Source organism: Argentina silus (genome assembly GCF_951799395.1).
Source record: "Argentina silus genome assembly, chromosome: 20".
Lineage (NCBI taxonomy): Eukaryota > Metazoa > Chordata > Actinopteri > Argentiniformes > Argentinidae > Argentina > Argentina silus.
Genome location: NC_139674.1, coordinates 3,364,688 through 3,388,882, shown reverse-complemented (window position 1 = coordinate 3,388,882; position 24,195 = coordinate 3,364,688). Strand labels below are relative to the sequence as shown.

Below are 24,195 nucleotides of genomic sequence, written 5' to 3'. Positions count from 1 at the left end.
CGATGCATGTATCCGTTCCATCTGTTTCTCTCTCTCTCTCACTCTCTCTCTCTCTCTCTCTCTCTGTGGGGGGTCTGTTGAACAGATATGACATTGTTGCGGACAGCTCCTTTTGCGTTGTGGCAGGAAAGTTAGATTTCTCTCTTAGACTCAGCGGCCGGTGGTTTCCTCCCCACCCCTTCCCCACCCCACCCCTCCCCTCCCCTCCCCTCCCTACCCCTCCCCTACCCCTCCACTTCTCCGAGAACAGAGTTCTGAGGAGAGGACCAGACAACTGTTATTAGATTACCTTCCTGTGCTGACAGACAATGTCATTGTGTTTGACGTGAGATTGAATCGTGGAGGACTTTTATCTCGTGGACTTGTGTCAGTTGACGGGAACGAGGGACGGTCTGTGGCGTTTATCTTAAGCGTACTTGACTGGACCGGTCCAACTAGGGTTGACGCTTCCCTAACACCCCTGTGTAGATCCCCCCCCCCCCCTTCTCCAAGTGTTGGTTTGTTCCAGGGCTAAAGAACATGAGTGACATGATGCGGGGCAGGACGATGACATCGGGGTCACGCGGGGGTGGAGAGATGTCACCATGCTGTCAGTATTACAGAGATATATCTTCTTATCTGACAGTGTGGTCTGGGAGGTCAGAGGCTGGGTCGTATGTGTGTGTCTCTCTGTGTGCGTGTCTCTCTCTCTGTGTGTGTGTCTCTCTCTGTGTGTGTGTGTGTGTGTGTGTGTGTGTGTCTCTCTCTGTGTGTGTGTGTCTCTGAGCTAGTGGTGAGGTACCTGTCGAGCTCCGTCTCTATCAGGTCTATTGGTGTCGTGTGCTACATTGATCTCGACACACCGCTGTCTCTTACGCTAACCACCGGTCCCAGTCCTCCCAGTGCAGTGCATCGTAGCGTAAAGACTGTACATAATGTGAACAGTGACGTCCCAGTCCAACAGCAGGTCTCCCTCAACAGTGAAAGGAGCCATTGTTCTACCGTGAGTGAAATCTCACAGTACTTTTCCTCTCTGGTCTTTAAGCCCAGAGAGAGGGGGGGGGGGGGGGGGAATTTGCTCTGCTTGCGTCCACAACACACACACACACACACACACACACACACACACACACACACACTCTGCCCTGTAGGGACAGCTCTGTTGCTGTACTGTATAGGCCCAGTGTTGGTGTTGAGATTCCAGGCCATATAAGCTGGGCAGTATTCCACCTCTCTCTCTCTCTCTCTCTCTCTCTCATTCTCTCTCTCTCTCTTTCTGCAGCCTGCAACAGCCTGTCCCCCTCTCTTCTTCTTCTTCTTCTTCTTCTATTCCCTCTCTCTCTCTCTCTCTTCTACAGACTGCACCAGCCTGTCCCCACCCCCTCATCACTCTCTCTCTCCCTCTCTCCTCAACCTAGCCTAGCCAAGCTTACAGCAGACCCACATACAGTACTGTAGCCTCATTCTCTTCTCCTGGAGGTCGCTCAGCGGTGGTTGGATGGTGCAGTGTGTATTGACGCGTCACTGCATGAGGCTGGCGGACCTGCAGGAGGGACGATAAGCTAACTGAGGTGCTGCTTGGCTAAAGTGACGTGGGTTTGCGGGGGGGCGCGGCGGGGGGGGGGGGGGGTTATCGGAGAGTTGGGTTGAGACCCAAGTCGTGGATTCATGGCTGCCTCCTGCCAGCTGTATCAAGAGTGCGGCGCTTTCGGGTTTTAGTGAGTGGGTTGAGTTTGGGGGGTTACCGTGTTCTTCTACGGTGGAGGGGGGGGTGGGTGGTGTTGTTATGTGAACGGGCTACATCGGGGGTATCTGGTCTGTCCTGTGCGTTACCTCTGTGAGCGGGTTGGGCCAGGGGGGGGGGGGGTCTAGGCTGTGATGTGTGTGTCAGAGCTGGAAGGTCGCAGCCCAGACCTGGAGCTGCTCTTCGAGGGAGCGGCAGACAGGATTAACATCCACAAGAGCAACCTCAACCTCAGTAAGTCAACTAGTCTATAACCTCAACCTCAGTAAGTCAACTAGTGGTCTGTAACCTCAACCCCAGTAAGTCAACTAGTGGTCTGTAACCTCAACCTCAGTAAATCAACTAGTCTATAACCTCAACCTCAGTAAGTCAACTAGTGGTCTGTAACCTCAACCTCAGTAAGTCAACTAGTGGTCTGTAACCTCAACCTCAGTAAGTCAACTAGTCTATAACCTCAACCTCAGTAAGTCAACTAGTCTTTAGCCTCAACCTCAGTAAGTCAACTAGTGGTCTATAACATCAACCTCAGTACTGTTAGTCAGCTATGACTGGTCTCTCTGTCTACCACAATACGTTCCTGCTAGCCTAAACCTCAGTAAATCAACTAGTATATAATCTCAACCTCAGTAATCAACTAGTGGTCTATAATCTCAACCTCAGTAATCAACTAGTCTCTAACCTTCAACCTCAGTAAGTCAACTAGTATATAATCTCAACCTCAGTAATCAACTAGTGGTCTATAACCTCAACCTCAGTAAATCAACTAGTCTCTAACCTTCAACCTCAGTAAGTCACTTCTAACCTCTGTCCGTCTGCCTCATCACATTACTCCCAACCTCAACCTCAGTCACCACTGCAGTCATCTCCGGTCTCTGGCAACTACGACCCTCTCTCTCCACGTCCGCCTCATTCAGTTCAGTCCTCTCTCTCTCCGTCTGCTTCTGTATCGTCACCTGCGTCATCTGTCTCCCGTCTGCCTCAGCATGTCACCTTTGACCTCTGTGTCTATCTGCCTCATTAGGTGATCCATGTTCAGATGGGTCCCTTCCCTGGGTCTGTCTGGCCCAAGGGCCTCTAACTGGGACTGGACAGAGCTGTTATCATCAAGGACCAGACAGGGAGGGCTCTCTAACCAAAGAGGATGGAAAGCACAGTGTTCTCTAATGGGGCACTTCCTGGTCAATAAGTAGACTAGGCAGACAAAAATCAGGATTTTGCTTGGCAAGAGGGAACATTGCCTCTCCCTTGTCGGTTGGTAGGTTTGCTCTGAATCTAAATGAACACGATCAGTTTCGATTTTTCCATCTTTGTAAAAAAAATAAAAATAAAATAGATATACAGTACCAGTCAAAAGTTTGGACACACCTTCTCATTCAGTGGTTTTTCTTTATTTTTTTAAATTATTTTCTACATTGTAAAAAGTGTTCAACGAACCAGAATATGTTTTATATTTTAGATTCTTCAAAGTAGCCACCTTTTGCTTTGATGACAGCTTTTTGCACACTCTTGGCAAGTTTGTGTCCAAACTTTTGACTGGTACTGTATATGTGTGTGTGTGTATGTGTATATGTGTGTATATATATGTGTATATGTGTATATATTTATTCCAAAGGAGTGCCTGCCACACATGCTCAGTTGGGAATCCCGCCATACCGTGTATCGAAGTAGAAGGAAACCAAACCAGTCTGTGCACATTTGCGGTGTTTGCCATTACCACTGTGACACTGCTCATCAGACATCCGCTTGATCAGGCCTTTCTGTTTCATCCGCCCCTTCATCCCTCTTCTGATATCCAGTCTCTTTGCTCGAACCACAGAGAGAGAAACAGTGGAACAGGCGTACTCGCTGAAACCAATGGCAAATCTCTGTCTAAACCTCTATAGCCGTGACTTATGGTAACGGATTACCGAGGATGTATGCGTTGAAAGGAGATCAACCCTGATTTTCCTCACGTGAACAAGTGGGTACTTATCTTCACGATTCTGGGGGGGTTTTCCATCAGAGAGAGAGCGAAGAACTGATCCACAGAGACTTGTGAAAGAAGGTCACAGCTATTTTAAGGAGAATTTCTCTCCCGAGCGTGACATTTGAGCACGGGTTTGTCGCTCTGTTGTGGATGATGTCTGGTTTACTGAGGTTCATAGCGGTCAAAGAGAAGTGAAACAGACTTCTGTGCCACTGTGACCCAGGGTAAACTAAACTAGCAGCCCTGGCCCAGACTGCTGGACTGTCCCCTCCTGCTCTTCTGGTAGAGTGCAGGACGGATCGTACAGGGACAGTATTTCCACATTAACGGGCTGTGGTGGAGGCGCGATCTGTAGGGGGTCTTTAGGACACACACACACACACACACACAGAGCACATACCAGGTCAGCACATGCATGCGCACACGCACACACACACACACACACACACACACACACACACACACACACACCAGCTCAGGTCAGTGTACACACACACACACACACACACATACAGCAGAGCACATACCAGCTCAGGTCAGCACACACTGTACAGTACCACAATATGACAATCATAAACACGCACGCTTGCACAGGCCATTGCAGGTCAATACACACTGTGACTGTACAACACCACACACACACACACACACACACACACACACACACACACACACACACACACACACACACAGAGATTCCAGTGTCCACCTCGTTGCCCTTGATGATGGGACGAGGAGTGACAGAGTGTGACCGGGCCTGCCTGATTACTCTACCACATTCAATAGCAATTACACAAGCAGAGGGGGGGGGGGAGGGAGAGGGGGAGAGCTAGAGAGAGAGATGGGAGGGAGAGAGGGAGGGACATTGATTGATTGAAAGAGAGACAGAGATCGTAGGGAGAGAGGGAGGGACATGGATCGAAAGAGATTGAGATGGATGGAGAGAGGCCAGAGAGAGGGAGGGACATGGATAGAAAGAGATCGAGACAGAGAGGGAGGTCAGAGGAGGAGATGGAATAGAATGAGGAATGGCATCAAGCTCGCGTTTGATATGTGTTTGATCCCATTCCTTATTCCGTTCCATCCATTACAATGAGCCTGTCCTCCGATTTCTCCCTCCACCAGCCTCCCTTGGCACAGTGGTAGAGAGATGATGGGAGTGAGACCCAGCCCTGAGCCAACAGGTCATTTGGCCCTGGTTTACCTAACGTGCCTTACTCTACTCTTGGCCTGGCCTGGTCTGGCCAGGTGTGTTCTGGCCTGGCCTGGTCTGGTCTGGTCTGGTCTGGCCTGGTCTGGTCTGCGCCTCTCAGCTGTCAGTTTGGATAATAGGTTTACAGGCATTCTCTAGCAGTCAGCACCTTGGCCATGGCTAAGCTACTTACACAGTGAAACTAGGGCCTACTCGTGACCTTTGACACACACACACACACACAAACATGTTTACAAACACACTTCAACATACTAACAAGCATGTTTACCTGAATTCCCGTTTATGCACACACTGAACACACGAACAAACACGTGTTATCCTAAGGCCCTTCTCCCGGAGTGTTCCGGAAGGAGGGGGTATGTAATGGCACCGGCAGGGGAGAAAGATGATTGCCCGCTGAGTTTCAGGACTTTCTACCCTATTTCTAAGTGCTAATTCACACCAGCACTGAAGTGCGAGCAAGGGTTGGGGGGGGGGGGGTGGAGGAGAGAGAGAGAGAGAGAGAGAGAGAGAGAGAGAGAGAGAGAGAGAGAGAGAGAGAGAGAGAGAGAGAGAGAGAGAGAGAGAGAGAGAGAGAGAGAGAGAGAGAGAGAGAGAGAGAGAGAGAGAGAGAGAGAGAGAGAGAGAGAGAGAGAGAGAGAGAGAGAGAGAGAGAGAGAGAGAGAGAGAGAGAGAGAGAGAGAGAGAGAGAGAGAGAGAGAGAGAGAGAGAGAGAGAGAGATATCGCCTGGAGTGTAACCAATCAGAGTGTTCGGATCGATCGCACGTCCGTAGCGAAACTGTGACGAGCTACATTACCCCTGCAGCGACACCCAGCCGCTGCCTTTCTATTTCCATCCCGTCTCGCCGGCCGGCCCCTCCCCTTTCTGATGGGTTTGGAGTTGTTTCCTCCTGCGGTGGCCCACGGGTCGGGTCTGAACAGGCGGAGCAGAACCTCTTCAACTGTTTTTGTTGTGTCCCTTGATTGCATCGTGCCGGTTTGAATACAGACTGATTCACTCGTGTATATATATATCGACCAGGAGTGGCAGAGTGGGGTAGGGGTTCATTTTGCACAATGTCCTCGAATCTCTGCCTCTGTATCTTGGTGGTGTTGTTTGTTTTTTAAATCAAGGTCTTTTTTTTTTTTTTTGTACTTTTTTTTTTGTACTTTTTTTTTTTTTTTTCAACATTATACACAGTGACAGGTTCCAAGGCAGGAAGCACCCAGCTGACCCCCACTGTCTGTCTTTTAAACAGCGTCTGGTCATTAGAGCTGGGGTGTCGTGGCGCCGGGGAGAGAGCTAGCCTACTTGGAACCGCCACCACCTGCATGACGCCTGTTGATCCTCATTAGGTGGTAGGAGCTTTCATCCCAGCACCTCACCCAAGTGCACACTGGCACAACGTGACGTCCCCCTGCAGGCCATCATTAGTCAGGGAGGGAGGGAGAGAGGGAGAGGGAGGGAGAGAGAGAAAGAGAGGGAGGGCGAGAGAGAAAGAGAGGGAGGGCGAGAGGGAGGGGGAGGGAGAGAGAGAAAGAGAGGGAAAGAGAGAGAGGGAGGGAGGGACGGAGAGCTCCAGCCTGTCAGGTCCTGTCTGGCTGGGGAGAGGAGAGCTCCTCAGATGTAGGTTATGATAGCATGGTGAGGTAGCAGGGCTGGGGGTATCATATCAGAGGTGCTGATGAATGTTACATGAGGGCTAACAGGTAGAGAGAGAGAGAGAGAGGGCGAGAGACGGAGGGAGGGAGGGAGGGAGAGGAGTGCTATGGTATTAATCCTACACTCTTTAATTAGGAGATGGCAGAGGAGCCTGTGTGAATTATACATGTTTCCCTGCAGGAGGGCAATGGGCGGGCTCTCTCTCTCTCTCTCACACACACACACACACACACACACAACATACACCCACACCGTGGAGGCATCTAATGCTCTCTCTCTCACACACACACACACACACAACATACACCCACACTGTGGAGGCATCTATGCTCTCACTCTCTCTCTCTCTCTTTCTCATTGTCTCCCCTCCCTACCTTTCTCAGTTCCTCCCTCTCCCTCCCTCCCTCCCGTCCTCCCAGACTCAGACTGGCCCATGGCTATGTCTATCACGGCCCTCTGTAGTCTGTCACGTAGAGGCTGGTGACAGGGCTGGCTAATCATACACCATGCTAGACTGGCTCCAGGCTTGCTATTGTATATTAATGGACTCCTAATGACATGGCACTGTCTTCATTACGATGCAGCGTTCGCGTCAGAGTGTGTTACGACCAGTGTGCGTCTGACAGACCCGGGTAGTTCTATTGATTGATTGATTGATTGATTGATTGATTGATTGATTGCAGGCGTAGGTACGGTGTAGCAGGTGGGCATTTTCTGATAGTTCCCGTCGTGCTGTTTAGTCGTAACTCCTTATTGACATTCTTATTGTGATGGCCTGCTCACTACAAAACAACGCAACGCAACGTAGCCCTCAGCCCCACGCTCCTCTGTGGGGAGTATCGGTTCAAGGACGGTCACAAATAACAACGGCGACAGCCCAACTTGTCTTCATCCAAAGAAAAAAGAACAGAAAGAATAGTCTCTTTACAGAGAAACTGGATCGTGTTGGTGAAACAGTGTTTTTCCTCTCAGCTCAGTCGAAGGTTGTTGTGTGAGAGATAGTTAGCCGGGGGACCAGAGTCAGGCTGTGCACACCGGAGACTGAGACTTATTGTTCGACCTTAGAGCTGTGTGTTCCCAGTCCTGTTAGCAGTTTCGCATTGTGCTGTTGGTTATTTTTTTTTCTAATGCGTGACTCACATTTTGAAGACGAGACTAGCTTTTTTTTTTTGCTAGATGCTCTCACTGCAGTGTGGCTTTTATCAACCCCCCCCCCCCGCCAACTGAATACTTCAATCAGGATATGTAGTAGGTTAAATGTGATGACTAAAACCCGGCCTTACTCGGTTTACTAGTCCAAAGCCCGCTTCACTTTCACTCCGACACTATCTGGGGCTGGGTGAGCAATCACAGTCCCAAATCCAAAATATAACCTGTTTAAAACAAAGTACTTGTTTGGAGATGGGGGAGGGGAGGGGGTTGATTGGAGGGGAGGGGAGGGCTGTAGAGGTGATCCTGTGTGACTCAGTTGGTAGAGCATGGCACGGCCAACAATGCTGGTTGTGAGTTCGATTCCCCCCGGGACCATACATACACTTTTATTTTATTTTTTATGTTTTTTTTTGTCTCACTGTACTGCAAGTCGCTTTGGATAAAAGCGTCTGCTCAAGGGCATGTATTATATTATACGAGAGGAGGCCTAAGTCCCGTCCCCGTCCCCCCACCCCCCAGCCTTTGTGGCAGTGTGAGGAGAGCTGTCTTCTCTCCTCCAATATTCATGGCTCTTTAGCGAAGGGGACAAAAGGTGGCGAAGGATACACAGGACCTACCGACATCAGCTCCACAATCACCTGACACTGGAGCTGGGGACGGAGCCAGTCTGGTGAGGGAGGTGGAGGGGGGGATGGGGGACGGGGTGGATGTAGAGGAGGTGGGTCAGGGGAAATGGAGAGGAAGGAGAAAGAAGGCGAGAGCTGAGAGAGAGCAAGATGTGGGAAATAGAAAGAGAGACAAAATGGAGAGACTGGGGGGGGGGGGGGGGGCGAGGGAGAGACTGGGGGGGGGGGGCGAGAGAGAGACAGAGGGCAGAGTAAGAGTGATGGGGAGGAAGAGAAAGGAGGAGAGAGGGGTCATTAGAGTGTCTCCTTGTGTGTCAGGTGTTGATTGTAAATATTGAACAGGCTCTTAACTCTTCTGTCAGTGTGTAAACCTCCCCTTTACTCTTCTGTCAGTGTGTAAACCGCCCCATGAATGGAAACGGGCAGGACTGAGAGGCCCAGTGTTTCATCCAGTCATTATCATTCTACAGCTGCATCACAGCAGGGGGTCAGTCTCTACAATGGGGTCACGATCAGATGATTCACATATCGGATGAAGCTGCACTGTTATTCTGAAATGGACAGAGCTAGCATAGCAACATATTGTCTTTAACTCAGGTTAGCTACACTGTTATTCTCTAATGGACCTAGCATAGTTTAGCGTAGCATAGCAGCATACTGTCTGTAACTCGCGTTAGTTGAACTGTTATTCTCTAATGGACCTAGCATAGCATAGCTTAGCGTAGCGTAGCAGCAGCAAATGCCAACTCAGGTTAGCAACGACGCATTAATGTGTGCTTTTATCGAAATCAACAGCCATGATGATTTTTTTTTTTTTAATTTTACTATCAGAGGACTAATAAAACATTTTTATTATACTTTGGGATGATTTTCCAGACATTCATGTGGTGTGTCTTTTTTGTTGTTGTGGTTTCCAGAGGAAGAGTTGAGAAAGCTGAGAGAAGAGACCAATGTGGACACGCTGAAGCAGGAGCTGGAGAGGGAGAGAGTGAGGCGGGTCGACCTGGAGCAGAAGATGAACGAGGTGCTCAAAGCCAGGTGGGTGACACGAATAGAAAGAGTCTTTATCCCGGGAATGCTTAGAAAGAGTTGTGTGTGTGTGTGTGTGTGTGTGTGTGTGCGCTGTGCTATGAGACCTCTGGAAGTGTGTGTGTGTGTGTGTGTGCGCTGTGCTATGAGACCTCTGGAAGTCTGTGTATGTGTGTGCTGTGCTATGAGACCTCTGGAAGTGTGTGTGTGTGTGTGTGTGTGTGTGTGTGTGTGTGTGTGTGGTGTATGTGCGTGCGTGTGAGCGCGTGTGTGTGCGTTTGCCAGCCCCAGTGATCTGTTCTTCAGTTCTTCTTCATGCCTCCTGTTAAAAATAGACATTCCCACAGCTTGCTTGGCACAAGGCAGGGAATTCCTCAAGGAGCAGTGTGTGTGTGTGTGTGTGTGTGTGTGTGTCTGTGTCGCAGTTTGTGTATGTGCATCGCAGTGTGTGTCTCTGTGTGTGTGTGTGTGTGTGTGTGTGTGTGTGTGTTAGAAACAAGTCACGCGCCTCCTCCGTACCAAACCAGGGAGCTATGACATGGCAAAACTATGCTAGTCCAAGGAATTAGTCCATCTGTGTCTTTTGGCAACCAGATAAGACCTTGGGTGACGATTCTGGGTCACCCAGTCCAGTCTGGAGTCAGGTGGCATCGCCACTCCTGCCAAAAGGACATGTCACCATGTCTCCCCCCGTGCTCCTTAGCCCTGCAGTCAGACAGGGACACAGGGACATCCATGGCAATACGATGCAACTTGTACACAGTCTTCTTAAAGATGCAGTACACAACTTGTATCACTATTTATTGACATCACATGATGTGTTGACTGTGTGCTTCATGACATAATGTTACCCGATTACTTATCTCGTTAGTTCACGCAGTCCTTGGTTTTAAGCGATTACGACTTCTTCTCCTGCAAAAAATGATGCTTTTGTTTTGCTCATGGGTGTAGGGAGGTATGCCCCGATCTGCCCAATCAGGTCATGTTTTGACAATACTTGCTGTCTATTTAGGGGACCCGCCCAGCTCAAGAGCGCCCTCCATAGGTCGAAGCTTTGGTGTATTATCACTTTAAATCCCAATCGTTTCCTGTCTTTTTTTTTCTTTTCTTTTTTCTTTTCTGTTGTCAGGTTGGAAGACTCGCCTCCGCAGCCTGCTCGTAACAAACCCCAGTCCCCCTCAAACAACGGCACAGGTAAGCACGGTCGCAGAGCAGAGCGAGATGAACGGTGATTTATAAACCGGCTTGCTTAGAAAACACACAAACATTGACCCTCAGTCCCACACCCCGGCGTCCTAACCGACACCCCCTTCACCGTGTGTGTGTGGTTGGGTGTTTTTGGATCTGCTTGGTTTAATATATGGCTTTCTGCCATTGCCTTACCGACTGTAGGCGGTCTGAGATAACTTTCTGCTCCACCTACTTTTGGGTCTAATTACATCCCTGAGAAGCCAACAGGGAAGATAAAACCGGGCGGGGGGGGCAAAGGGTTGTTTCCAGACGGGCCTGTCCTCTCCCATCTCCAGCGACTCTGGGAAGGGATCCAGTGGCCGGTCGGAGTCGGGGAGGACCGCAGCGCTGGCGGAAAGGGAACAGGGCAGGGAGGAGAGTGGCCCAGGATATCCCTGCTGACACCTGGTGTGACTGTGGGGGTGTGTGGGGGACGGTTTGGAGGGGTGTGTGTGTGTGTATGGTAGCGGTCGAAGTGGTCGAAGGGAGTTTGTAGGGTCTATTCTTGGAAGGGTTTGTGTGTGTGTCGGGTCTATTCTAGGAATCCCATCAGAGCGGAACCCCTGTGTCTGTGTGTGGGAAGGAGGGACGGGGGATTCAGAATGATAAAGCACGTGTGTTGTCGTGCCTCTAAGATGTTCCCGTGGCTTGACAGGAGTGTTTATATCAGGAGACATTGTTGTCTCCATGCTGAATGTCCTCATTAGATGAGAACATTTTTATGTTTGTGAAACAGAGATTAGTGCCAGCAGTCTGTTCAACAGCAACTGTGTGCGTTGTGTGTGGCTGGTGTGTGCGTTGTGTGTGACTGGTGTGTGACTGGTGTGTAGCTGGTGTGTGTGTGTGTGTGTGTGTTTGTTTGGGGGGGGCGGGAGGAGGTGAACGAGCTACATCAATGTGGCGCAGCTCGTTGTTGTTTGTGATGGTCTGTTGTTAGAATAATGAGGTTGTTATGCTGGAGGTTCTAGAAAGGGTTGTTCGTCTAGCTGCGGGTACTTGGGAAGGTAGTATTTTTGGAAATGGGCTCCATTTGTAGATCAAATAATCTAGGGCAGACAGGCCTGTGGAGTTCTAGCACTGTGTGTGTGTGTGTGCGCACACGTGTGTGTGTGTGCGTGCACGTTTGTGTGGTTCCTCCCTCACTCAAAGGCAGAGTAGAGGAGAGCTCTGAGTAATTTAGGTTAATGGGCCTCTGGTATTAACTCTGATTAAAACAGGCTCTTAACCCGGAATGCTTAAAAAAAACCTAACCACCTGTGTTCTATTTCTTCGTGAGGACTTTCTGTATTAAATACAGATTAGATCGATACAATAACCCGCTTCGGGCAGAAGAAGATAGAAAATAGATAAAGAAGTTTGTCGTTGGTTGCAAATCTACCTTAGAAACACCGATATCAAATCTAGCCTTCACCATTACGAGGTGGAAACACACAACTAGACCATAGATGAGTGTCTTGTACTGTAGCAGCTTCATCCAACTTCTAAGCTGAACTTGAACCTTTCTCTCGCTGTCTACCTGTGCCCCTCAGAGAAGCAGAAGGAGACCCTGTACACGCGCTCGCTCAAGTGGATGTACGACACGTTCGGGGTCTACATCGAGGACTTCCGCTTCCAGCCGGAGGAGAACACGGTGGAGGCAGAGGAACCGCTAAGTGCTAAAAGGTGAAGTAGACAGATCCTGTCTCACTGCTGTCTCACTGCTGTCTCACTGCTGTCTCACTCCTGTCTCACTACTGTGGTAACAGAGGATGGTAGTAGGAGACTGTTTTCTCTGGCCGTAACTCATTTACTGACGAGGGTGAATAAAGTTGCCCAAATCGCCAACGTTCTAGAGTGCCGGGGTGACTGAATTCACCAAAAATGCATGTATTATGATGCTTCATTTTGTAGCCAATCAAAGTGTTGTTGCTAGGTAAAACACTCTGGCACTCAGTAGTGAGTGTTCCGGAATTCTTTGGCAGTTAGTGAGTTAAAGGGATGTTTTAGCCTGTTTTCATGGTAAAAGTCAAAGTGCATCGTACTATGAGCAAAGGGTAAGCGTCTTACCCTAGCAGAAGTAGATTTACTGGAGAGGCTTTCACTCCAGGCCTATGAGGACAACTAGGGTTAGATGAATGAACAAGAGTAAGATTAATGTTCACCTTTATTATTAAAATAGGTTGAACCATCCCTTTTAAGTACTTTAAGGTTCAAAGTTCAACGTTTTATTTGTCATAAAAAATGCTTGTGCTTTACACGGAACTTCAACAATGTACACAATGTACCAAACTAAATTGCGTAGTATAAACACAAATACAAACACTGGTTATTAGCAATAAATACTGATATTAACAATATAAGGGTAAGTTGTGGAGCTGGTAAGTACACTATGTACAAGAATAAGTACAGTAATATATACAGTACATATCTATCTGTAGTTGCAAATGAACCAATAGATAGCAGCAGTGTGAAGTCAATGAAAAGTCAATAGGCAGCGTGAGGATGAGTGTGTTATGGAGGGAGAGAGAGGGGCCGTCGTGAAGGGGAAAGCCATTCGTTCATCAACCTTATGGCCCGAGGGGGTAGAAGTTTCCGCAAGAACCTTTTGGTGCTAGGCTGGGCGCTCCGGTGCCGTCTGCCGGGGGTGTGAGTGTCAACTGAGCTGAATGTTGCAGATGGAAACAAAATGGTGAGAGCTGACCCCGATCCCTTGTTTCACCTGACAGAGACTGATGTCTCTATACCGGTGATGCTCGATGCCATACATTTCTATCCGAGTGTTCAATGTTCGTTGCATCCTTGGAAATGAGCCCATGATGGATACCACACTACCAACAATAGGCCGAAGGCTGCGTTGTTATGGCATGTGGATTGGCCAGTATACCCCTGCCTGTTTCAGCCAATGACAGTGCTGTAATGTGAATACAGTATGTGTGCCCCCTTGTGGTGAACTGACCGTACTACAGCACCCTGCAGCTGGCTCTGAGGTTTCCACGGTTGATTGGAGGACTTGGCTCATTGTGTTTGGAGTAAATGTTGTATAAGTATTTCGACCTTGGGTATGTTCTAATGCAGGGCTGTATACACAGAATCCAGTGATTGGCTAGAAGTTGGCCACTTTTGTGCGTTTGTAGAGAAAGGAAACGCTGTGTTGTAACTGACCTTGCAGACAGCAGAGAGTTATTACTTCTTTTCTTTCCTCCTCTCTGAGTGAGTGACTCATAACCCGATTGGTGTGTGTCTGTGTGTCTGTGTGTCTGTGTGTGTGCGTGTATGTGTGTGTGTGTTCCACCGCACGCCACAGCTCCTCAGCTAACGTCCGCCATTGTCCTCTCCTCTCTCTATCCAGGTTAACAGAGAACATGAGGCGACTCAGTGAGTATTGTTTTACCTGAAGCACTCAAAACCACGAGTCACGCTATCACCAGTGAGCTCCATTCATTCTCATCAGGTGCGGTTGAAATGCAACAATAAGGAGATGATTTTAATTTGTGCTTTCAGAGCGAGGAGCCAGGCCTGTCACAAACTTCTTAAGGAACCTCTCAGCCTTGTCCAACTGGCACTCTGTGTACACCTCAGCAATAGCCTTCATTGTGAGTGGACGTATCATCTCCTCCTATGGGGCTTTTTGCTTCTCCATCCTCTAGTGTGTGTGGTCCTTTTGACTTCGACCACCCCGACCAAACCTTTAACACGAGAGTTTGACCTATGCTGTTTTCTAGACGGACATCTTGGTAACGCTTTACATTACGGCTCAGACAAGGGGGGGAAGACGCATTAAACCGACAGTCCGCCTTATCTTGTAATGACAAAGTAATTGTCTTACTTGTTACCGGTAACGTCTGGTAATTACCGTGGTTATTACCGTGTTATTAACCATTTCATCCGAGCCGTAATGTAACGTAAGCACCACCACTGACGTCTTCCCTTATGGTATGTCTCGAGATATGATGTATTATGAATGTGTGTGTTCCCCTGTATTATCTAATGTGTGTGTGTGTGTGTTCCCCTGTTCCCTCCCATCCCTACCAGATCTACATGAATGCTGCCTGGCATGGTTGGGCCATCCCCATGTTTCTCTTCCTAGCCATTCTGAGGTTATCCTTGAATTACCTCATCGCAAGGTACCTTCACTCTGTACTACAACACCCTACTTCACTCTGTACTACAACGCCCTACTTCACTCTGTACTACAACACCCTACATCCTTTATATTGGTGTCATGTACAGTACCAGTCAAAAGTGTGGACACACCTTCTCATTCAATGGTTTTTCTTTTCTTTTTTATTATTTTCTACATTGTAGATTAATACTGAAGACATCAAAACTATGAAGGAACACATATGGAATTATGTAGTGAACAATAAAGTGTTAAACAAACCAGAATATGTTTTATATTTGATATTCTTCAAAGTAGCCACCTTTTGCTTTGATGACAGCTTTGCACACTCTTGGCAAGGTGTGTCCAAACTTTTGACTGGTACTGTACGTTCATGTGGTCGTAGTCATATTGATTATTACAATGTTATAACACGACCGACACGAGGAGTATGTGTACATGGTCGTTTTCCCATCGTTTGATACAAAGTGGCGACCGATGTTGTGGTAGAAAAGGCTTTAAACTGTGAAGCAGCACAGTAAAAGCAGGTTCAAAAATGTGTTGTACCACTGGAGCAAATCTGTGTCGGCGTCAACCCACGGAAATTCAGTGTCTGTATTTTAGAACAGAAGAGTAGGTCGGTGATCGATGCCGCGGTGGGTGGTTGAGGAGGGTGAGGTTACCGTTAAGACAGAGGTCGGAAGCATTCTGAGGTTGAGGGGGCCGCTTTTGTTCCTGTCTTGAGTCATGTCTTTGAAAAGTTGCTTCTCCTGTGTTTTTCCAGAGGTTGGAGGATCCAGTGGAGTATTGTGCCTGAAGTTTCAGAACCGTTGGTGAGTCTCCCTCTCTCATGTCGTGGCACTTCCTGTCTCCTTGTGTCTTGACAGGAAGTGACCGGGTTGGTGCTTCCTGCAGTTGAACGGACTAACTGTATTTGTTTTGATCTGTTTCATGTAGGAACCTGCAAAGGACGACTTGTCTGTGTCTGAAAAGTTCCAGTTAGTTCTCGATGTTGCACAAAAAGCACAGGTATAGTAACGACACAGGGAAATGGGTCTATTTATATTATCGCGGTGTGAATGTGTCCCAATTTCCAACCTTTATTGGAGTAGAAATAAACAAATATTTCTCCTTGCAGAACCTTTTTGGGAAGATGTCGGATGTCTTAGAGAAGATCAAGAAGTAAGTCGAAGCTTTTGATTCAGAAATAACACTTTCTTCCTCTGAGGTTTGCAATATATGAATAGTAAGTGTGTGTGTGTGTGTGTGTGTGTATTGCAGCTTGTTCATGTGGGTGCAGCCCGAGATCACTCAGAAGCTCTACATCTGCTTGTGGGTTGCTTTTATCTGTTCCTGCGTACTGCCCTTTAAACTTGTGGGCTTCATGGCTGGTGAGTGTGTTCACACACACACACACACACAGTACACATGCACACACACATACCTGCGCGCACATACACATATCAACACACACACACACACAAACTACGGCAGCAAACACTCGCAACAAATCACGTAACCAAATATTTTCACTCTCTGTATCAATATGAAAACACACACACACATTATTTTCAGTCGTGCTCTGGGGCGTCGTGTCTCTTGGTATGCACCGAAATTTCATATTAGTTCCTCTCCCACAATAATTCCTCTCCAAAGCAATTAAGCCTTTCTCCCGTGGGCTCTGTCTCTCTGCCTCTAGCCGAGGAGACACTTAGGGGAACATTTCATGTACAAGACACAATGAGTTGCACCACAACTGCTGTATTAAAGATGAAGCCCCAAAAGTGTGTCATGGGACACTGATTACGTATTGCTGTATGCAACATTAACTACTGTATGTCTTATAAAAAATGATGTTTCATTAATGTAATCCATGTTTGATGATCTGTGTGATTGTCTGTCTCTCTCTCTCTGTTTCTTTCTCTCTCTCTCTCTCTCTCTCTCTCGTTCTCTGTCTTCCTGGGCTTTCAGGGCTGTATGCTGGTATCAAGTTCTTCATCATTGACTTCCTGTTTAAGAGCTGTCCTAAGCTGCGGGACAAATACGACACGCCCCACGTCATGTGGAACGACCTGCCGACAGACCCCCAGCTGAAGGAGAGGACCAACGCTAGTGTGTCCCGACGGGTGAGGGCCGCACACACACACACACACACACCCACACACACCCACACACACACACACTGATCATCTGACGCAGCTTAGTTTGGGGCCACACACACACATCACAAGAGGAGAGACGGGCGTCCCATGGCACTGATCCCATTCCTAACCCACTCTGCTAATACTGTATAACTTAACTTAACCCTAATTCTTGTTTTTGTTTTCTTTCTCTACCCGCTGGAGCCAAAGTGTGTAAATGCAGTCGAGAGTGTGAGGGTAGCTTAACAGTTGATACCACTCAGGCTGTTTTTTTTTGTTCAAAGTGTGTGTAACCCAATGTAGCCGTAACATTCTCACAGTGACATTTGAAATTCCTTCCCCCTGAGCCAGCCATAAACCTTAACCTCAGACGTAAGGACAACTGACAGCATACTGTTTTCATTTGAAACAAACCTAATTTACCTTGACGCTCTGGCACTGAATGTCATGTTCTGTTCTGTTCTGTCTGTCTTCTCTCTGTGAGTGTGTGTGTGTGTGTGTGTGTGTGCGCGTGCTTGTGCGTGTGTGTGTGTGCGTGCTTGTACGTGTACGTGTGTGCGTGTGCGTGTGTGTGTGTGTGTGTGTAATGGCTGTCATGGTTTGATGCCTAAGCCAGTTGACAGGAGTGGTGAGGCTCTTGCTTTAGTGACTGTCACACGTGTGTTTTGTTGTTTCTCTCTCTCAGCTCTCTGGCTCTGAGAAGGTAGGGACTCTGGTGTGCCTCTGTCCGGTTACATAGTGCCTGTGTGTGCCACCAGCTGACCTCAAACCGTGTGTGTATGTGTGTGTGTGTGTCAGAAAAAGAGAGAGAAAGAGAGAGAGAGAGTGGGTGTGTGTGTGTGTGTGTGTGTGTACGAGTGTGTGTGCGTGCGTGCGCGTGTGTGGGGTCACGACACACCTCGTGATATGAATTGTGACTGTTTGTGAACAAATGGATCAACATGTCATTTCAAATACAGATTTTTCAACATTTTAAAAGTGGGCTTTTCCAAATTTGTAAATCTTAACCGGTTGTGAACCTAGTTTTTTCGTCACCAAGTTATGACACTTTTGATCCATTTTGACAGACATGCTCTTGTAAGAACCAGTTGTTACATACTGTATGGTGTGTGTGTGCCAGCACAACTAAAAACCAGTCCTATAGCAGCTTTAGCTAGACAAAACATAGAGCTAGACAACATAGATCAGTAATTACCTTTTCGTAATACCCCCCCCCCCCAACCCCCCGCCGCCCCCCCCGCCCATAGTTCACCTGTCTAGAACACTAAAGTAGATCTTTGTTCATGTTGACAACACATGTATGGTAAAACCCTTGAGTCTTGATTTAGTCTTTTATCCAATTATCCAATGACTCAAACAGGACGACGGCACTCTGATGCTCAATTGTAGATTTGATCTCAAACGCTAAACTTACCTGGATAGATCACGTTCTAAGTAGGATCTTTATCTGAGTATCCCCCTTATATGGAGTGTGCCCTTCCTAGTGTATTCTTTCTAGGGGCCTTGCCTGCCTAAGCATGGGGGGACTATACTGTAGCAGCAGTGAACGGCATGGCCACGTGTCTGCTCACACTCCCGCCGTCTGCACACTAATGTACTACCATCGGGGGGGGCTGGGGGAGGCCGAGAGTCGGAGGGGGGGTGGGGACGGGGGGCTCGTTGTAATGCATGGAACGGAATGGGGAACGGTATCAAGCACGTTGTGTTTGATGTCATTCCTCAAACACGTTGTGTTTGATACCGTTCCTCATTCCCTTCTTTCTCCCCCGTCCCCCCCCTCCGATTTTCGGTCTCCACCAGCCTCCCCTGACTCCATATACACGTACAGGGTGTTTTACAAAAACTAACAGAGATGACTACCTCACCTGTATGTCCTTGTACCGTGAGTGACTGTATGTCCCCCATATTGAGTGTGTCTGGGGTGGGACTTGCTCTGCGCTTTGCACGAGACCCCCCCTTCCCCCTCCGAGGCTGCCCTTAAGTTAAGAGACATGTTTTGCAAGGCTATACATTTATCAAGGACGGAGTTGGAGTGTATTGTGTTAAGGTGATGGTGATGATGAAATGCCTCCATTTTGTGTCCTCTCTGCGAAGGGATAGGTTGTGGTTCTCTCTCTCCCCCTCTCTCTCTCTCCCTCTCTCTCTCTCTCTCTCCCTCCCTCTCTCTCTCCCTCTCTCTAAGAGCATTGAGAGTGCACAGTGAGATGGCTCTTGTCCAGTGCCCGCGGAATGGTAACAGTGTTCCTCTCCTCCTCCTCTCCATCCTCCTCTTCTTCTCCAGGTTCAGCCCCTGCTCCCGCGGGGGAGTTTAGCGAACATCCCGTGCGGCGGCGGTGTCAGCCTCGAGGGGGAGAGCGGCCGGCTGCACAGCACCAAGAAGGGGGTGTTCCATGAGATCTTCAACCTCTGTGAGACCGAGCGCCCTCTACCTGGTGAGATGACTTACTGCACCACCACATTGTATCCCCCCCCACAGCAACCCCCCCTTGTGAAGCAATATAATAGAACAAAGATAGTCCAGCTCTCTCTTGGTTTCATAGCCCACAGAAGTTTGCTGTATTTTAGGGATGAGTTCTGATTCTGTGTGTGTTCTGTGTGTGTGTGTGTGTGTGTGTGTGTGTGTGTGTTGTCTACAGTGTGTGAGAACGGCTGGAGATGCTGCCTGATCAATAGAGACAGGAAGATGCCAACTGACTACATCCGCAACGGGGTTCTCTTCGTCACTGAGAAGTAAGTAGCTTCCCTGTAGCCTAACTTATTCTGGCTTCTCTGTAGCCTAGCTTATTCTGGCTTCCCTGTAGCCTGGCTTCTCTGTAGCCTAGCTTATTCTGGCTCCTCTTTAGCCTAGCTTCTCTGTAGCCTAGCTTATTCTGGCTTCCCTGTAGCCTGCCTTCCCTGTAGCCTAGCCTCCCTGTAACCTAGCTCCTCTGTAGCCTAGCTTATTCTGGCTCCTCTGTAGCCTGGCTCCTCTGTAACCTAGCTCCTCTGTAGCCTAGCTTATTGTGGCTCCTCTGTAGCCTAGCTTCTCTGTAACCTAGCTCCTCTGTAGCCTAGCTTATTCTGGCTCCTCTGTAGCCTGGCTCCTCTGTAGCCTAGCTTCTCTGTAGCCTAGCTTATTCTGGTTTCCCTGTAGCCTGGCTCCTCTGTATCCTAGCTTATTCTGGCTTCTCTGTAGCCTAGTTTCCCTGTAGCCTGGCTTCCCTGTAGCTTACCTCCTCTGTAGCCTGGCTCCTCTGTAGCCTAGCTTCTCTGTAGCCTAACTTATTCTGATTTTCCTATAGCCTACCTCCCCTCTAGCCTGGCTCCTCTGTAGCCTGGCTTCCCTGTAGCCTGGCTCCTCTGTAGCCTGGCTCCTCTACTGCCACTTCTACTCTCTCGATACCGTGACGCAGTAACATGGTAGGGTTTGTGCTGACTCTTCCGCCCTCTAACTCTCCATCTCTCCATCCATCTCTCTCTCAATCCATCTCTTCATATCCCAGTTATCTGTGCTTCGAGAGCTCCAGCTCCAAATCGAGCTCCTCCAAGAAAAACAAAGTCATTAAGCTGGAGGACATTACAGATATACAGAAGGTATCTATCTCTCTATCTATCTATCGACACATTCATCTAATGCTGTTTATCATTATCATAGGTGTCAGTATCTCTGTGATACTGAGCCATGGTATTATCATCAATCTACGCATACTGTATATCTAATCCCTTTGCCTCTCATTCTCTCTCTCTCTCTCCCTCTCTCTTTCTCCTATCCCCTCTCTCTCCTCTCTTCCCTCTCCCCCAGTACAAGGTCCTGTCAGTCTTACCAGGGTCAGGGATGGGCATCTCCATAGCAACTCCCTCCACACAGAAGGTATGGACTCAAACCCCTCTGTGGACGTGAATCAAACTGTTTGTCAGTTGAACAAATACAGTGAATGCTTCCATAGAATTCCTATGCTTTGTTTCTCACAACAAGATTTACATTTGTGCTGTAGAGTACATCTTAACCCTCTCTATCTAATCCTCTACGAATCTGCTGTTGTCTCAGGGGCCCCTCTCGGAATCATCAAGATTCACCCCAAGGGCTTTGTCATCCATAGATGAATGAAAGTTTCGTTTATTTATTTATTTTTTTAGAAAAATAAATCGTTTCTGTGTGTCTCCCTCTCCCCCAGCCTCTGGTGTTCGGCGCCATGATCCACCGGGACGAGGCCTTCGAGGCCATCTTCACCCAGTACATGAAGATCATGACTACCACCAAACCGTCGAGCGTCCCGGAGCTCTAGCCTGGCTCAGCCCCACTGACGGAGCCCCCTGGGCTGGGTATTAGGGCTACAGCAGCCTCCCCCTGAAACCTCCCTGTTCTGGAGCTTGGCTGAAGGACACTTTTTTCACAGCCCCCAGCCCACCCCACGTTCTCTCTCTCTCTCTCTCTATTTCTCTCTCTCTCTCCCTCTCTCTGCGAAGGAGGAGATTTGGACAATGTGATGGGATAGACTCTTCCTCCCTTAGCTATTGTGTTTGATCCGTAATTGATGGATCTTTCATGTTTTTATGATTGAGGGATTGTGTGTTTGTGAAAAGGATAGGGGGTAATGGAGGGGTTGTATTGTACTAGGTTGCGTGCACATATTCCTAGACTGAAAGTGGTTGGATGTTTGTGGAGGGGAGGCACTTTTTTTTTTCTTTTTTTTTTTTTAAACAGACATCTCATCACAGAGAAGGGGGCTGGACCTCCTGCCCGACTGACTTGATTGCTTTCTTTTGCTTCAGAGAGATGTGTACAGTGTGTGCGTGTGCTGCACAGGAAGTGTTTGTGTGTGTGTGTGTGTGTGTGTTTCTCTCTCTCTCTCTCTCTCTCCACACATCTGCGTCAGTGTACTCACCACTGCTGGGTGACGTCTGTGAGACGTTCAACTGACGAAGCCTTTTCCGTTTGTTAACATGTCGTTGCTGTATTTCAGCAACAGTTTTTCGCTTCAGGTGTCTTTTTTTTTGCATCACGAATACATAAATGTATTATACTTTCGATCACTCTGTCCGCAGTAGGGGTACCGTGGCGGTGTTCATTGTGAAATGTTTTTGAAATGCCTTTCTTTTGAATTCTGGTTATTGTTTTTGTAACAGCCAATGGAATGAGTAACTGGACTTAAATGTCCTGGATCTGTTGAATGTGTCAGAGATTATTAGCACACAACACAGCTTTTTAGAGAAGCATTCACACACAGACTGAAACCCAGGATAATGTTCCTGCAGTGGAGGTAGGCCTAACCCAGTCTAAAACTTGCTAATGATCTATTTCTTAAAGGTTGTTCATTTAATTTCCCGTTAAAGGTGGTTGTAAACTGTGGGTTGGTTGACTGCCACTGAGTTAGACTCACCCCCACAATGTACGAACAAGTGCAGGGAAGCACTTTGGGCTGGAAATTGAAGTTACAGATTGTGTCTCTAACACCCCTTCACCTGTGTTGTCAGTCTTTTGTGACAAGTTGCAGAACACTACTAATACAAACCTGTTGGTGTTACTGTTAACATTATGTAGTATTAACACTGGAACGGTCAGATTGTACGATGTACTGTCCAACAGTATACTTTACTTGTTTACTCACGAAGGTAATCATCTCCTGATGATCTTAATGCAAGTCAAATCAGTCCACTGTTTTGGTCTTGTGTTCACGGCAGGTGAAAGAGGTTTGAACTGAATATTTTAATGTCACTTTATTATATGATGATGACCCTTCTGAATAAAAGCTGGACTTTTTTACACTCAGAGAGGTTTGATATGTAGAAATTATTAATGCCAAACTATGTGGACATTTTGTGTGTTTTGTAAGATGGCTGACAGTATAGGGACTTTGCATAGTGTCTGTCTATCGCTTGCTGAGTAGTCATTCCATGCTCCTGGCTCCAGGTTTTAGCCCAGCACAAGTTACTCTTACGAGCATAAATCTTGTCACGCTGTTAAGTCCGTATAAGCTGTGTGTCAGTTATCGTCTTACAAGACCTACCGTAATGTTTCAGACTGGATCCAGTTTTCTTTATAGATATGACTGTCTATAAACAGTCCATGCTGTCTAACTGTGTGACTAAATGTAGTCTCAGTTGCTTTTAACCTGAAGCCTTTGTAGTCGATTTACAAGTTACTAACTTTGAATCAGCAATCAGGGTCTTGGACACCCTGCTAGAGGGTCGCACTAAAAGAAGCACAGAATGTATCGTGTACTTTCTCTAGTTTTTGCCAAATGTTTGTTTTTCTGTTTCTGCCCGCCATATTCTGCCTAAGCTCATGTTTACAGAAGGTTGGGTTAAAACCTTTTTTATTTTATTTTTTTCTGTTCTTTTTTATTTTATTTTTTTGGGTTCTTTTGTTGTTGTGGCTAGAAGAAGAAGGCTGGTTGGAACTCCTAGCACAGGTGGAGTTATGAAGACTGGTCAGGTGATATCCTCTGGCGTTGAATAACTGTGTCAACTCTTATTGGCTCAGACTAGTCACATGACAATCTCTCCTCACCCTTAACTAACAGTAAACTCATCCAATAGTGACATCAGAAAAACTCCACGATATAGTCCGATATCAACCTCAAACACTGTAAATGCAACATCCCAGTACTCATGCTATTGGTAGCGCGATTTAAAGGTATATTCTGGTTATATTGTGGGCCACTCTCACAGGCCTTCTGTTGATGGAGCAGAGATGGTCATGTTGACGACTTTAAGAGCTGTCCACTGAACTCTGGTTTCTACTCCTGTGGCTCTCCGTGTTAACAAAGTATTAGTTCTAACTGTGTGTAAATGTTAGCTGACTATTCATGATATTCCCATTCAGTATATCGCTACTGCAAAGTAACGTATACTGCAATCATTTGAGAGTTGTGAGTAAATTATTTGTCATCCGTGCTCGCCGGTGTCCCGAGGACAAAAATGACATAAAGAGGAATTTATACAAAAAATATTGTCATGTACAAATAAAATCCATGGAGTTTTTAAAGAGAGCGATGTCTATCGTAAAAAAAAAAAAAAAAAGATCATGTGATGTACAATTTTTTAATTTAAGTAAATGAATTTAAACTAAAGCACTTTTTGTTTGTGTGTTCTGTTTCTGCGCGGGGGGAGGGAGGAGAGAGAGACATTCATAAATCCTACTTACCCCTATTCTGACAGAACAGTAGTAGATGGAGAAGACTCACACTGCAGACTGCAGTTTGCACACGATCCACATGATGGCGCTGAAGGACATCCTTCTGAAAGACGGAGAGCTAGGGACCGCTGAAGCAGCTTGACAAAATGTAGTAAAATGCAACAACTCTCTAACTGAGGCTGTTCATGAAAATATGTATTTATTTTATTGATATATGAATGTAACGGTTTGTGGTAAGACATTGCAATATTTGTATTATTGTTTGTTTCTATTGAAG

The 24,195-nt window shown here is 47.4% G+C and overlaps 1 protein-coding gene across 1 annotated transcript in view; it reads left to right on the top strand.

Annotated features, from left to right (window-relative positions):
• gramd4a (GRAM domain containing 4a) overlaps positions 1–23,297 on the top strand; it is a 39,319-nt gene extending 16,022 nt beyond the window's left edge. The window contains exons 4-19 of the mRNA XM_083691689.1: positions 9,241–9,361; positions 10,482–10,546; positions 12,112–12,244; positions 13,911–13,936; positions 14,063–14,154; positions 14,594–14,685; positions 15,445–15,493; positions 15,618–15,689; positions 15,799–15,842; positions 15,942–16,051; positions 16,632–16,786; positions 19,083–19,233; positions 19,438–19,531; positions 20,284–20,374; positions 20,583–20,651; positions 20,956–23,297. Of these exons, the coding sequence (XP_083547815.1) occupies positions 9,241–9,361; positions 10,482–10,546; positions 12,112–12,244; positions 13,911–13,936; positions 14,063–14,154; positions 14,594–14,685; positions 15,445–15,493; positions 15,618–15,689; positions 15,799–15,842; positions 15,942–16,051; positions 16,632–16,786; positions 19,083–19,233; positions 19,438–19,531; positions 20,284–20,374; positions 20,583–20,651; positions 20,956–21,066 (1,475 nt within the window). The 3' untranslated portion in view covers positions 21,067–23,297. The remainder of the gene's footprint in view (positions 1–9,240; positions 9,362–10,481; positions 10,547–12,111; positions 12,245–13,910; positions 13,937–14,062; positions 14,155–14,593; positions 14,686–15,444; positions 15,494–15,617; positions 15,690–15,798; positions 15,843–15,941; positions 16,052–16,631; positions 16,787–19,082; positions 19,234–19,437; positions 19,532–20,283; positions 20,375–20,582; positions 20,652–20,955) is intronic.
• Positions 23,298–24,195: the final 898 nt, after the last annotated feature.